The sequence below is a fragment of the Nelumbo nucifera genome, chromosome 2 (assembly GCF_055504915.1).
Source record: "Nelumbo nucifera cultivar China Antique chromosome 2, China Antique-T2T, whole genome shotgun sequence".
NCBI lineage: Eukaryota > Viridiplantae > Streptophyta > Magnoliopsida > Proteales > Nelumbonaceae > Nelumbo > Nelumbo nucifera.
In genome coordinates this window covers 103,183,585-103,198,002 of record NC_142650.1, presented here as the reverse complement: position 1 = coordinate 103,198,002, position 14,418 = coordinate 103,183,585, and the positions used below count along the sequence as shown (strand labels likewise).

The 14,418-nt window shown below is 35.5% G+C and overlaps 1 protein-coding gene across 1 annotated transcript; it reads right to left on the bottom strand.

Annotated features, from left to right (window-relative positions):
• Positions 1-3,702: 3,702 nt before the first annotated feature.
• Positions 3,703-14,135, bottom strand: LOC104587466 (mitotic checkpoint protein BUB3.1). The gene is made up of 9 exons (XM_010245089.3): positions 13,717-14,135; positions 13,479-13,609; positions 9,676-9,758; positions 7,352-7,618; positions 5,459-5,534; positions 4,979-5,059; positions 4,334-4,412; positions 4,148-4,248; positions 3,703-4,047 (listed from the first exon to the last, which is right to left on the bottom strand). The coding sequence occupies exons 1-9, from the start codon at positions 13,834-13,836 to the stop codon at positions 3,966-3,968; spliced, it is 1,020 nt and encodes a 339-aa protein (XP_010243391.1). The 5' UTR covers positions 13,837-14,135; the 3' UTR covers positions 3,703-3,965.
• Between the last annotated feature and the right edge of the window lie 283 nt (positions 14,136-14,418).

Genomic DNA, 14,418 nt, shown 5'->3' with positions numbered 1-14,418 from the left:
TGTATTACAGATGCTACAGTTTTAGTTCGGCCACCTATAATTTTTAAGTAGGTTAAGTTTGGGGACAGAACTCTACATCCAAAACTGTATAAGAAGTTAGCTAATTTTCCTGCATCAATAAAGACAATAAGCTCTGTATCATGTGCAATCGTGAGAGTGTGTTTATTGAAATTTGATGCAGAATTAATAACAGAAACAGGCGCTTGGGGGGATGTGGGGCAATTGTAAATTTGGTTTATATACTGTAAGAGAGTTGAAGGTTGAATTAGTTTTCCTCTAAAATATTTTTCGTTTCTAGCAAACCAAATAAAGTACAACGTGATTGCCAACCAAGTCAAGATCTTTTTAGCTAAATGATTGTCATGTACATGCTGAAAAAGATTATGAATGCTGATTACCCAAGATTCTTGAAAACTATTTGTGAAATTGATATTCCTGGGATTACCGAAAAGTACTACTTGAGTATAAGAGCAGTTCAAGAATAGGTGGGTAAGCGATTCCAAGTCAGTTTCACAGAAGATACAGATCTTTTGGTTATCCTCGATACTAAGCTTTTCTTTGACTGGAACATAATCATTGATAACTCTCTCCATAAGAACAACATGAATCTTGGAGCTGTATCTAATTTCCAAATGTGTTTAAGACAGAACTCGAGCTCTTGAGAAAGATTGGACTGAAGCCCAGAGATTTATTTTGATAATTTCTTTTAGTTGTAAATTTACCTAAGGAGTGAGGAAGCCAAATCCAAGTGACTAGGTTTGAGTCTGAATAAATAGGGGTTGCCTGGATGCACTGAGCTTCTCTAGAGGAAAACAAGGAGTTAATAAGGGTAGTGTTCCATTGGCCTTGATGGAGTAGGTGGGAAATATTCATGTGTCTAACATTTGGGGCCAAAGGGAAGGGGATTCAGGAAAAGGATTGGTTAGTTTGAATCCAGGGTTGATGAGAGAGAGGGAAATTTGAATTGGTATTAACCAGGGCACCACATTCAGAGGCTAACTCCCGGAATTCTGGATTGATGGATTTCCAATAGATGGATCCTTTTGCAGGAGTGGATGAAGGAAACATGCTTCTATTCTTGAGGTATTTTGACTTTCAAATTTGAGCCCAGAATTTATGTTGTTCATTAATATATTTCAGACTACTTTCTTTAACAGGCTTCGGTTAAATAAGGTTAGGTTTTTAAAACCTAATCCTCCTGCATTCTTTGGGAGAGTTAATTTGTGCTAAGCACACCAATGATAAGGATGAGACGTTTGATTAGAGGAACCCCACCAGAAATGTCGAAAAATTTTCTCAATATGATCTATGGTTTTTTTAGGTAGTTTGATAAGTGACATGGCATGGATGGGGGTTGCCTGAAGGATTGATTGGATAAGGACATGTTTTCCCGCTTGGCTTATGGCTGAGGCTCTCCATCTATTTAATTTGGCTCCAATATTATCTAGAATAAAAGTTAATTGGGCATGTTTGTTGCTTGACCAAAAAAGAGGAAGTCCAAGACGTCCGATATTTTCTGATAAAGGCTTTATTTTAAGTTGTTGTCTAATCAGTCTTTCAAACTGGGGGTGGATGTTTTTGCTACAATAAATACTAGATTTCTCATAATTTATTAACTGGCCAGAGATATTTTGGAAAGTATTCAGGATTTGGTTGAGATTTCTCATAATTTACTTCGCTTTGGTGACTTGCTCTTACATTGCCAGTGCTTGATGCTACTGGTACCTTCGTCTTCCTACTTCCTCTTCTTGCCTTGTTGTATTTCTAATTGGGACCCAAGGGCTTCCTCTGCCTGAATGAACTTATTAGCATCATCGAGGAAGTTCTCCATTGTCTTTGGAGGGTTCAACTCGAGGTGCCAACGAAACTCGACGTGTTGAACTCCCTTATGGGCTGCACTAAGCTACACAGCTCGGTTGAGGTTGGGAATTTGTAGACATTATGCATTAAACCTCTTGATATAGCTACGGATTGACTCATTCTCCCATTAGATCACGTTCAGAAGGCTCTGTGCAGATTTCAAGCACTTCTTACTTGTGATGAAGTAGGCAATGAATAGGTCTACGAACTGTGTTTAGCTCTTGACTAAGCCCATCTATAAGATTTTGTACCTTGTCCTGGTGGTACCTCTAAACGTTGTTGAGAACACCATACACAAGCTTGGCTCATCTGCTCCAGCGAGTAATATCAAGGCCTGGAAACTGTTGACGTGGTCATTTGGGTCGGTGTTCTCGTCATACGTCTCTAATGCAGGTGTCTTGAAGCCTTTTGGCCTTGGGGCTGAGAGGATTTCTGGTGCTAGGGGGGAGGGCCGACTCAACAAAATTGGAGCCGGTTGTGCAGCTATCGAACTCACTTCCTCCCTTGACTTGTCTACTGCTACCGATGGACTATTCTTTTTTAATAAAGGCTTTATTTTAAGTTGTTGCCTGATCAGTCTTTGAAACCGAGGGTGGATGTTTTTGCTACAATAAATACCAAATTTCTCATAATTTATAAACTAGACAGAGATATTTTGGATTGTAAGAAGATTTGAGGACATTCTTGGATTGTAAAAATTAAAATCTTAAAAAAAAAACCAAAAACAACCTCCAAAACTTAAGATTTTAAAGGTTTTTTCAACTTTTTACAAAAGAAATTGCAAAAATAAATACGTTTTTCAATTTATTCGATAGTATATTACAATATTTTGTGTCTTTTTATGCTTGGAAATGCTTATATATATTTGTGTTTCAAATATATCTATTTAACTTTTAAAAAAAATAACAAAAATAAAATAAAATTTTATATTTTTGGCATAACTTACCCATAAAGAATAATTGTGTCATAGATCTATGGGTGATCTACCATATCCATAGATCTATTGAAATTTCTAAAATATTCATTTTTTATTTTTTGTAATTTTTTGAATAAAAATATTTATTTTTTCAAATTTAGTATAAAAACATTTATTTTTGTAAAACTAAAATTTTTTATTTTTAATTTTTTTTGTAATTGTAGATTATTTATTTTCTCAAATTTTTGGTGTGATCTAACCATAATGTTTATCATATTGTAAATCTTTGGATGATCTACTACATCCATAAAATTATTTTTCTGTTACATTTTATATTCTTGACTTTTGTAATAAAAAATAAATTAATTGTTTGAACAAGAAATAAATAATTATTTAAAAAATTACAAAAATTTTTTCATTAAATAATTATTAAGCTTATATTTTGTAGTTACAACCTTATTAGAGAATACCCTTGTGTTTTTCCACGTTGATTATGACATTTTTTTCATAAAAATCTCTAGAGGATGTGATTTTACGTATATATGGCTCATTTAGGCCCTATATTTAATGTCATTGATATTTTTAAGAATTATTGAAATATCTATAATGTTTTCTTATGTTTCCATGCACATCTTAATTTTTTATTTGTATCCATGTTTATCCAAAATGTATCCCAATACATCTATTAAATTTGCATTTCCGATATGCTTGGTGCTTTCAATACTTTAAACCTTTAATATAATATTACATCAATAATCACGTTTTCAGAAGCTCAACGGTTCAAAGGTTTTAAACCGTTCGGTGTGAAACTCCATCGATGAGGTTTTACACCGCAAACAAAACACAGCCTTATAGTTTTGCTTGCATTGAAGAATTATTCAAAAGAATAAATAATCAGTGATTAGTTGAAAATGTCAAATAGATACTTGTTCAAACTAGAGAAATTCCATTAGTCAAATTGCCTGACATGACATATAGCAACTCAGGTGCCCTATCAATTATATTTGATAGGATCCTCGTTAGAAAACTGAAATCAAATGGTTAAACTCAGACAATTCATTTCCTGCTTGAATTCAGCAGGTTTCACCGGCAATGAATAAAGACATGACTTTATAATTTTTAAAGTCGCTATCCACAACAATCAATATACTCTATAATAGTAGTATACTTTTACGGTCGATATTCTGATTTAAGGAGCAGGGCACACTCTGGGTTTTGGCTTAACCTCCACTTCATTTATACTGCGCACAAAGATTGCATCCGGTTCATGCCTGCAAATACACAAATTGAATGAATACTCTCATGTGTTTGATTGTATATCAGGGAGGGGGGGGGGGGGGGGGTGGCAAGGCTTTTAGGTCAGTATCATACGGCCTGTCTCCTTCTTCAAATGTATAACTGGAGGCCACAGCTAATAAACGACCATCTCTGCTGAAGGATAATGCTGCAATGCTTGTAGGGTATTTTGTATACTGCACAAAAGTAAAATTTAAAACCTTGCCATGTACAAGTTTACAAGTGAAGAGAGAAGGGAAGCCTTCAAAACTGCAATACTACCTGATATAGCCTCTTCTTGTTGTTGCCATCCCACACATTGACATATCCATCACAACCTCCAGTGGCAAATGTACCGTAGCTGCCACATGTGGAAGCATAGACAAAAAAATGAGTCTTGAACCAATTACTCAATGAAATGGGAAAGCAACGCCTACCTTTAGGATTGAATTTTTACCTCCACAAAGAGACAAGACTAGTAAGCATCAAACAAATAATCAATGAGTGACCCAGTTAACTATATTAATTCTTGGATGGACACTATCCAACCACCCCACCCCCACCCCAACACAAAAAAGGGTTCACAATATCAGATAAACTTAACTTGGCTAAGCCTTAACCAAGTTGATACCAAGATGAGTATCAATATGCTAATCCAATCTACGGCTTATATATCTGTAACTGCTCAAATCATTTCTTATCAGACATTCTTTTGTCCCTCTTTTCAGAGCCATTGTAGGTGTGCTATCCAATTCACATAACAGAACCATCTCAATCAAATGTTCTCCATGTTTTTGAAGCTACTTCTAGGTTTCCATTTACATGTCATCCTTCTTGATCTTGTATCTCTCCAACAATCCATCTTGACAAGTCGCTTACGTTACACTCAGTCCTATAGTTCCCCCACTGAGAAAGGGAAAGACTTACACAGGATGGAATGCAATTGCATTGACAGGATAGACTGTGTCTCTACCAGCCTCTGATTTTCGGTGGCACTTGAAAGCATATCTGCAAGGAGCTTACTTCCATCATTAAACAGTAAAGAATAGTTTGAGAAAAATGCAAGCTAGGGTAAAATTAAGCTTAAATTTTCATGTGAATAGTGCCCTTGTAGAAGCTTGGCACAAGTGCTTAAGCTTAGATCATTTTAAAGACAGCTAAGAGATATATTCAAAAGCCAACGGCAACATATTGTGATGCCTAAAACAAGTGGCATCTCCTTGCACATTGTATTAATTAAAAGAAAGAAAAGAACAACAGTATTTGAGAGCAAGGGATCTCCAATTGTGTGGTGCAAACAGATTAAAAGACACAAGTCGGGTAAAGCCCCATGTAAACAGGAAAAGGGAACTCAACATCAATATTATTAATCCTGTAACAAACAATTCCTCAAGGATAATGGCATACTTCTTAGCTTGACCAGCCTCAGACAGATCGAAGAACTCCATCGCAACTCGTCCTTCCACTGAACTAAGAGCAAAACCTGCATACAATGCCCCAAGTCAAGAAAATGGCTTTTCAGCAATGAGTACAAGACATAACTCAACTCAACTCAGCCTTAACCTAACTATTTGGGGTCAACCGAATACAAGATATGGAAGACATGCACAAAACAACCAGAACTGCTTCACCTTACCTGCCTTTTTTTAACTGCACCAACACCCTTGGATTTAGGGTCATGTTATGTTGGGTTGCTGGTATTGAAATACATTTCCCAGTGCCTCAAGCAAAGCTAATTTTTATGCACTTAATTGAAATAATTACAAAGTGCATAACTGGAATATGAAACAAACTTGTTCTGAAAAACATCATATCCAAAATCATAGAGAAATTTCAGTCGAATCAATCATGGATCATATATGCATTGTATATCAAAATCTAAAATTTAGACAGAAAATTTACCTCATTTTCAATTTGCATTCCTTACACACCATATTTTAAAGTTATGATGGATCTTCACCAAGGCTCATCACTAGTCATTGTTTATGTGCACTAATCATAGATGTATTTATTAAGCATATTCAAAGGTCCCATGGTGCTTGTTGTTTGCTGATGGCATTGTATTAATTGATGAAACTAACAAAGGATTAAATACAAATTTAAGCTTATGGACAAACTCTTTAGAGACAACATTATTATAGGAGTGCAAATCAGGGTAAGCTTAGGATTGGAAACTAATAGATAACTCAAATATGACCTCTTCTGTTATCTTGGTTTGGAACATAAGAAGAAGAGATTAAGGAGGATGTTGCCCATAGAATTAGAGCAGGAAGGACATAATGGAGGGGTGCATCCATGGTCTTACATGATAGAGAATACCACTCCAGTTAAAAGGAAAACTCTATAGAACAGTTGTAAGACTAGTAATGCTGTATGGAGCATAGTGTTGGGCAGTCAAGAAACAATATATTCAGAAAATGAATGTGGCAGAAATAAGTATAGGGTCAGAAAATGAAGTCACCTGGAGGAACCTATGAATAGCTCCAATAGGTGATAGAATGAGAAAAAGTAGACTAAGATGGTTCAGTCACGTGCATAGAACAACATCTACTGTACCTGTAAGAAGAAGCAATCTGTTGCAAGTTAAAGGGACTATAAGGGCTAGGGGCAGACCAAAAAGGGCATCAATTGAAGTAGCAAGAAATGATTTAAGCAGTCATGATTTAACAATGGATATGACACGAAACACAATGGAATTGCGAAACAGGATTCATGCAGCCGACCCCATATAGTAGGGATAAGGCTTAAATGAGGTCCATGAGGATGATATGATCAAGCTCAACCTTACAGTCAATCAACTAAAAGCATTCTTTTGACTCAGATGTTGATCAAAAATAAACTTGGGAAATATCTTTAAATAGGTTTTATATACCCTACATACAGCTTCAGTCTAGTAAGAGTTTTGAAATGAAATTTCTTTCAAAAAGAGAAATGAGATGCAAAACTAGGTTAGGTCCTAGTCAATTTTATCTAAATCCCATGAATTGGATATATTGTTTCTTTATTAGTATGAATTGAATAGTTTTTTGCACAATATGTTCAACATCATAAATCATAAGATTTTGACAAGCTACAAAATCAGAGATAAGAAATATTATGAACATTACACTGAGCTACCTCTAACGAAACCTTCTAATGCAGAACATGATGAACTGGATCAAGAAATAAGAAATAGCATGGCAAAAACAAGAAGCCAAACATGAAGAGGAATTCTTTCTAACTACCAAAAGCACGAGAAAAAAAAAATAATTTCAGATATTATAAAATACTATAAAAAATTGAAATGCTCAGATGGGTTACCTGTTCCATTGGGATAACAACGTACACATCTAGTTTGATGTTTCAGTGATGACTCCCTTTTTTGCTCTGGTTGAGACATATTCCGCAGATCATACACATTGACATGTCTTCCTGCAGTTGCTACCACTAAACGGTGGCCAACAAGAGATATAGAATAAACACGCTCAGGCTGTGGGTATGCCCCAACAAGTGCCCGCTCTTGCCCACTTGCACCTCTTGGATCCCAACATTTCAGTGTTTTATCCCAACTACCAGTGATGACTTGTCCTAAAATCACGAATTATAAACATATTATGATGAAATTTATTCACTTCATAACCGCTTCCAATAAAAAAAATATTATTCACTTCATATGAAAATCACCCCCAAGATCTCATCTTTCATGGCTATGCATGCACCCTAATTGAGGGCTGAAAACAAATCCTAATTCTATTAGAATTTGAGCTTTCTAATCTTTGACTAGTTAGCAAATCCCCCAGCTTAACTCTAGAATTTTCATAAGTCAATTTTCAAATTACTCAATTCCTGGGCACTTTAGAGTTTGACTTGATTTCTAAATTAACACTTGAATACTTACTGAACTTAGATGCTTAGCAAATAAGAAAACATATACCCTCAGCTATCTGGGATCTTGAGAGCAGTAAACTGGATACAGTCCCAAAGAACATATAAAAAAATTAATCAACCAGCAACATCTTTACCTCCACTTGTTGGTCATGCATGCCTCTTGTTGAATGGTAGCTAATATAGACTTAGGGCCTGTTCGTTTCCTCTTAAACTCTTATCTCTTAAGAAGAATCTTTTAACTTTAAGAGAAAAATGGTTGTTCGTTTCCTCGTCTCTTATCTCTTAAAGTGTAATCATACAACTTCTTGTTTTCCAATGATACCCCCAAAAAGACAAACAAAAACTCTCATATATGGGGTCAAAATGGATATTTGATAATTTTCAGAATTCAGAATTCAGAACAACATTCTCTGCATTCAAAGTTCAAAGGAAGGAAAAATTCACCAATACCAATATACCTCTTAATGTAATTATTGCACTTTCAGATATAAGACTTCAAAGCAAACAAACAGGCCCTTAGTTCTTCCCACATTTGACTTTGCCTTGACAGTCAATTTTTTGAATCATATTCCTACTCTGTGGGTAGGAAAACTTATTGCTGTCATCACTAAGCAAGTAGTCAATAGTGGAGGGAACCGTAGCAATGATGGAGATGATTAAAATGATTGCATGAAAGGATTATCCATTCATCATCACCATCAACAATGATGTCATCATTTGTTAATATTGTTCATTCATTCATCCTAGTAAAAAACCTTCTTAAAAGGCAATTAACACTATAAAATCATTTATTTTTGTGTAAGGATTAAGAATTTAAGACCTTAACATGGATTTGTTTGGGCTTGCCTTGAGAGGCTTGGTACAAAGGTGGCTCATAGAATCAAAAACGCAAGATGCTTTACATCACATTAACTATTTGAAATAGTGCAATTGAGGAAAAAAAGAAATTGTGTGTTTTACATGTTTTATATGTTTGATTTTCTTTTTAAATTTTTGTTTGAATACACTTTACATGTTATGCTTATGCATTTTAATTTTAGATAATAGGTTTTTTAAAATATTTATTTTAAAATTAAATTTTATATTTTTATTTATATTATGATTAGTATTTTTTTAATTTTTGCATTTTTTTGAATTTTTTAAATTTTTAAATTTTTTTTTACTTTTTTTACCATTTTCTTGTATTTTTGTGCCTTGCTTTGAAAAGTCACGTGCCTCGCCTTGCACCTTACACCTCAAGCACAAACTGCCCCTTGTACTTTTAAAACACTTGTAACAAGATAGGTGCAAAGAGAATAGCCCATTTACCAAGGAACAACACATCAAATATTTTACTCAGAATTCTGATTATAGTGATTTGTTACATGTGGAATGGGCCAGAAGAGCTACGAGTAGACCAAAAAGGACATGGGTAGAAGTTGTAAGAAATGATTTAAGCACTAATAATTTAACAGTGGATATGACTTTAAATAGAATAGATTTGGTGAAACAGGACTCATGTAGCCAGCCAACCCCATATAGTTGGGATAAGGCATGGATGACGATGATGATTCTGACTATGGTGATTGCACATAGCTGGCTAGGAAAACATATCAGAAAAGAACTTTTGATGGAGAATATTGAGGATAAAAGCACTGACACTCACAAGACCCATGAGTATATGATGTCAATGCAATCAGAAATTCTTACACACATGGATGTCTAAGCAGAAGAATACTTCTTTTGTTCAGATTAAACACAATGAAACAAGTACAAACCTGCTGCATAAGAGTATTCAACACAACAAACAGGAGCATCATGCCTTCCCAAAATATCCTCCTTGCCAGAGCTAAAAACATACCTAAAATAATGATTGTAACATCATCATTATTTTGGCATCATTAAAATTTAAATTTGACATGTAATCCTAAACTAGACAGGAACGTTATGAACTAGGACAAATAAAAGAGATGAAATAATCAAATATCAACTTCTGTAAATTGAATAAAATGATACAGGATAAAGGAATCATAATTTATAAGCAGTATATAGAGAGACTTACCTTGAAGGAGAAGAATAGTGAATATTGGATAGAAGGTGCTAATAATGAAAACTAAAAGAAAAGGGAAGGAATAAAAGTATAAGAACAAAAACATAAGAATGCACTACAGAAATAAATGCCTTTTTATTCACAATTTAGATCACCTGAGAGATGCCAATGCCAACCAAAATCATTGAAACGCCACCAAAAAGTGCAAATTGTTACCAAAACTTACAAGCTATCTTCACTAATTCAACCTAAGTATAAACAAGAAAGGAACACTGAAGTACTGAACAATGCAAAACAAATTAGACATTAAGTTATTGAACATATAAGAAGTGCCTAATTTCAAGTACACGTTTTCTGTATCATAATGATTATCAAGGAATAATGAGCTTCTGGCCATAGGAGCCCTTCTTCGAATGTATAGAATCACTTGAAAAAATGATTCAGCATGGTGTAACATGAAAATGATGTGGAATTGCCAAAAAATTTTGTGAGGTGGATGCTGATAATTTGTGTAAGCAAGAACTTCTCAAGGTAAAGAGGAATTGCTGTATGGCATCTTATGTTAAAACTTTGTATACTCAAGATAGAATTCCTGAAATTCAATTGAACTGGGACTACTTTCCATAAATATTTGTATATTATATATGTATATGTGTGAGAACGTGAAATACAGTAACCTACCTTATAATGAACATTTTATGAATGAATAATTCCTACAATCTAGGACAATTGGAAATCTCCAGCATCTACTAAATGACAATTTTTTAGAGATTTTGTGTGCATATGTAGATATAGATATATGTGTATGTGGATATAACACGAGAGAATATTGTTGCTTAGTACGGAGTAGTTGAATATTAAAGTGTAACAGAATCCCTTAAGAAATATCATATTGAGCATCAGAGGGTCCCTTACTAATATCAGTTAAACCTTTATGTTTCTTGAAATTTGATATTTAAAAGAATAAAGAAGATTAATAGAGAGATCATATCTCATTTAAACTTTGTCTTTGCCATTGAAAAGGAAAAAAGAAAGGAAAAGGATAGAAGTTTCTTCTTTTGCTAATTGCAGGTTCTAGACACACAGACACAAGAATCACAATCCAACACATATCTAGAGTCTGACATGGCAAGATGAAAAAAAAACATGGATTGAAGGGCACTCTACATAAATGTATACACCAGTGTTTTAAAAGGTGGGGGAGGCGTACGCCTAGAGGCGCGCCTCCAGGTGAGGCACTCCCAAAACGCCTTGAGGCGTATGCTAGAGGCGCTGACACCTCTGAGGCGAACGCCTCTTGCGCTTTTTTCATGAGGCGTGCTAGAGGCGCACACCTCATGCGCCTCATGCACATCTGATATAAAAAGACAAAAAAAAAAAGAAAAAAGAAGGAAAGGAAAGGAAAGGGAAGGGAAGAAAAGATAAGGGGAAAGAAAGTGGTTTGCCCCCTACCCCTTCGGCTGGGGGGCGACCCCCCCCCCCCTTTCAACTAATGTTATGCATCTTTATTCTTCTTAATATAAAAGATTTTTATTAAAAATAAAGAAAAAATGAGATCCCCCCTTCCTCTTCATCCTCCTCCTAACCCCCCTCCTCTTAAGGAGGCCTAACCTCCTTGTGTTCGGGAGGTTTATGCCTCTTGCGTTCTAAACTACACCTCATGCCTCTAGGTAGTGGAACGCCTCGCATCACGCCTCCACGTTTTAAAACATTGGTAATTATTCCATATGTTTTGCATTCTTATAGTTTATAACCACAAAAATGGTCTAGAAGCTTATGGTTGCCCTCCAGAACATGTTATAGATAAAATGACATTCATCATGAAAATTAACTATTCATTTATATCACCTAAGCATAGAGAAAAAGAAAACAAAAACATACATCATGTACATTTTCAGTACATTAGCTGTTCATTTATGTCAAATGGGCAAGGAGAAAAAAGAAGATGTCCAAAAGAATTCATCAAAAATCAACTATGTCAGAACTCAGAATCACATGTGCCCTACATGGATACTTCATCCATTTAGGAGAGTCCATGCAACACCATCCAATTCGCACCAAGTCCACCATTGTCTTATGCTTCCACCCATTCCACCCTTCCTGTCCCTCACCCTCCCTTAAGTTAGTCCACTTGCTAGCAACTTGAACTGTTTTTGGTCCCTTATCTAGTAGTTTGTGATTTTATTGGCCCTGAAAAATTAAGGTTCTTTATCTAATGTATCTTCCACTTTCACTGAATATGATTGTCTTGAAGAGGAAAAGGATGATAATTTTCTTAAAATGATGGATTGGTTTTCTGTAGGAAGCAAATAGCCAAATAGTACTGTTTTGAGGTTATATTATCTGCAAATGAAAGCAGCAAAAGAAAAATATGAATTATACACAGAAAAAAAATATTAAGAACAATTTTCCTTCAATAACAATTATGTATGATTAACAATCTCTAGTAAATAACAAAATCCCTTTCCAGCAACATAATTAGTCTATTAGAGGGTTACTGTATTAAAAAATGGGGTTTGTTTTTTTGTAGGAAGCAAATGCTACTGTTTTGAGGTTATGTTACCTGCAAATGAAAGCAGTAAAAGGAAAAATATGAGGCCGACACGGAAAACATATATACAAGAACAAAATTTCTTTCATAACAAATACTTGTGACTAATAATTTCTAGTAAATAAGAAAATCTCTTTCCAGCAACATAATTAGCCTCTTAGAGGGATACCTTAATAAAAATCAGTTTTGATTTTACTTTCACCAACACGCATTGCACTGACATTAGACATTGAACCAATCAACATCTAAACTAATTTCTTGTTATACCAGTTAGAAAGCAGGTACATGCATAATATTGATTTCAGTTCTCTGAAACCCAATCAGAACACATCCTAACATTAATTCACACAAAACCTAATGGGGTATATGTAATATGTTACAACCGGAATTGTAACAAAGAAATTCCTGGGATACACCTAGAGTTAATATGAGCTCTCTAGGTATGACCCAGAACCACGAGAGGGGGAGAGAGAGAGAGAGATCTGAATTCTTGAAACTGTTATTTCTTCTTCAATCGATTATATCAATTGGGTTTTACACACAATTTGAGAGGGAAAATCTGTTACAACTCAACTAATCTTTAATGGCTTGAAACAAACTCTAACTAATTCTGTTTACAACTTCCATCTCCACTTTGCTGTTCTTTAGCTGGATGAGTTAAGGCTGCGGTTATGACAGTATATCTCAAAAAGACACATAGAAAGGATGAGATTCTTTGCAGAATGCATGAGAAAAAAATAACAATCAATAAGTAGCTTCCACTTGTAGGTTGCAACTAGTGAAGTTGTAAATCTGTGGAATTTCATTCCAAGAACGTGGGATCAAACCCTGTATTCACCGACTAAAAACTGGCACTGGACCCGCTTTCCCGTGAAAACAAAAGGAAGCATTGTAAAACCAATTGACAATTGCGAAATTGCAGTTTTTATGGTACGAAGCTCCAACCTCAGCTCAAACCAGAATGATAAATTCTCACTTACCTCCTGACAGTGTTATCTACACAGGCGCTAAAACCCGAAGAGTCATCGTGGAAACAGCAATCTAGAACTGGACCACCGTGGAAAAACTCTCCCCTCAAAACATTTGCGCTCGCATCATATAATCGAACAGTCTAGCCAATTGAAACAGACAACCATATTAAAAACACGAAATGAGACAAGCCAGTAAGAAAAAACGATCTAACTTTTATTTTATTCTTTGAGAAAGAGAAACAAGTACTCTATCCCATGAAGAAACGAGCAGATTGTCGCTGTGGTTGGAAAAGCGAAGGTTCGAAATACCATCGGAGGGAGGGTTGGATAGTTCCCTTCCGGCAGAGTTGGGAAGGACCCCAGTCATGGTCGTGCCTGGCTGAGTTTAAAACTAGGGTTTTCCCCTGACTCCCTAAGAAAGTGGAAAGAAGAAGAACCAGAGTGAGACAGAGAGCGATTCAGATTTGGAAGCAGAGAGTCGGAGACTAGAGAGGGAATTCTTTTTGAGTTTTTGAAAACATAGGGACTCTGACCATCTCGAATAGATGCCGCGGGAACCGAGTTCTCATCTGCGCCCCACAATCCACTGACATCTAATTAGGGGAGATGCTCCCAATGGACGCTGAGATGTGTATGTGGGGCGCCGATGTGAACTCGCGGGAATTCGAATAGATAACTACGGATCGCAGTTGTTTCATGTGAAATTATTTATGATGCGGGAAAGACGTGGTATGAAGGAATTTTGACCAATCAAAACCTACCTATCATAGTTGAACCCATAAAGTACCCTTACGTTTCTCACAAAAATTTAGAATTCACTTTCGTTGGGTCTTATCGTTAATTGGCCAAAAGACTTTTTTGATCTTTAACTATTTTTCAAATCTTCAAAACATGTCAGCTGTTCATAAGAAGACCCAATCGGACCAAACCGATCAACCCGGACCGATCC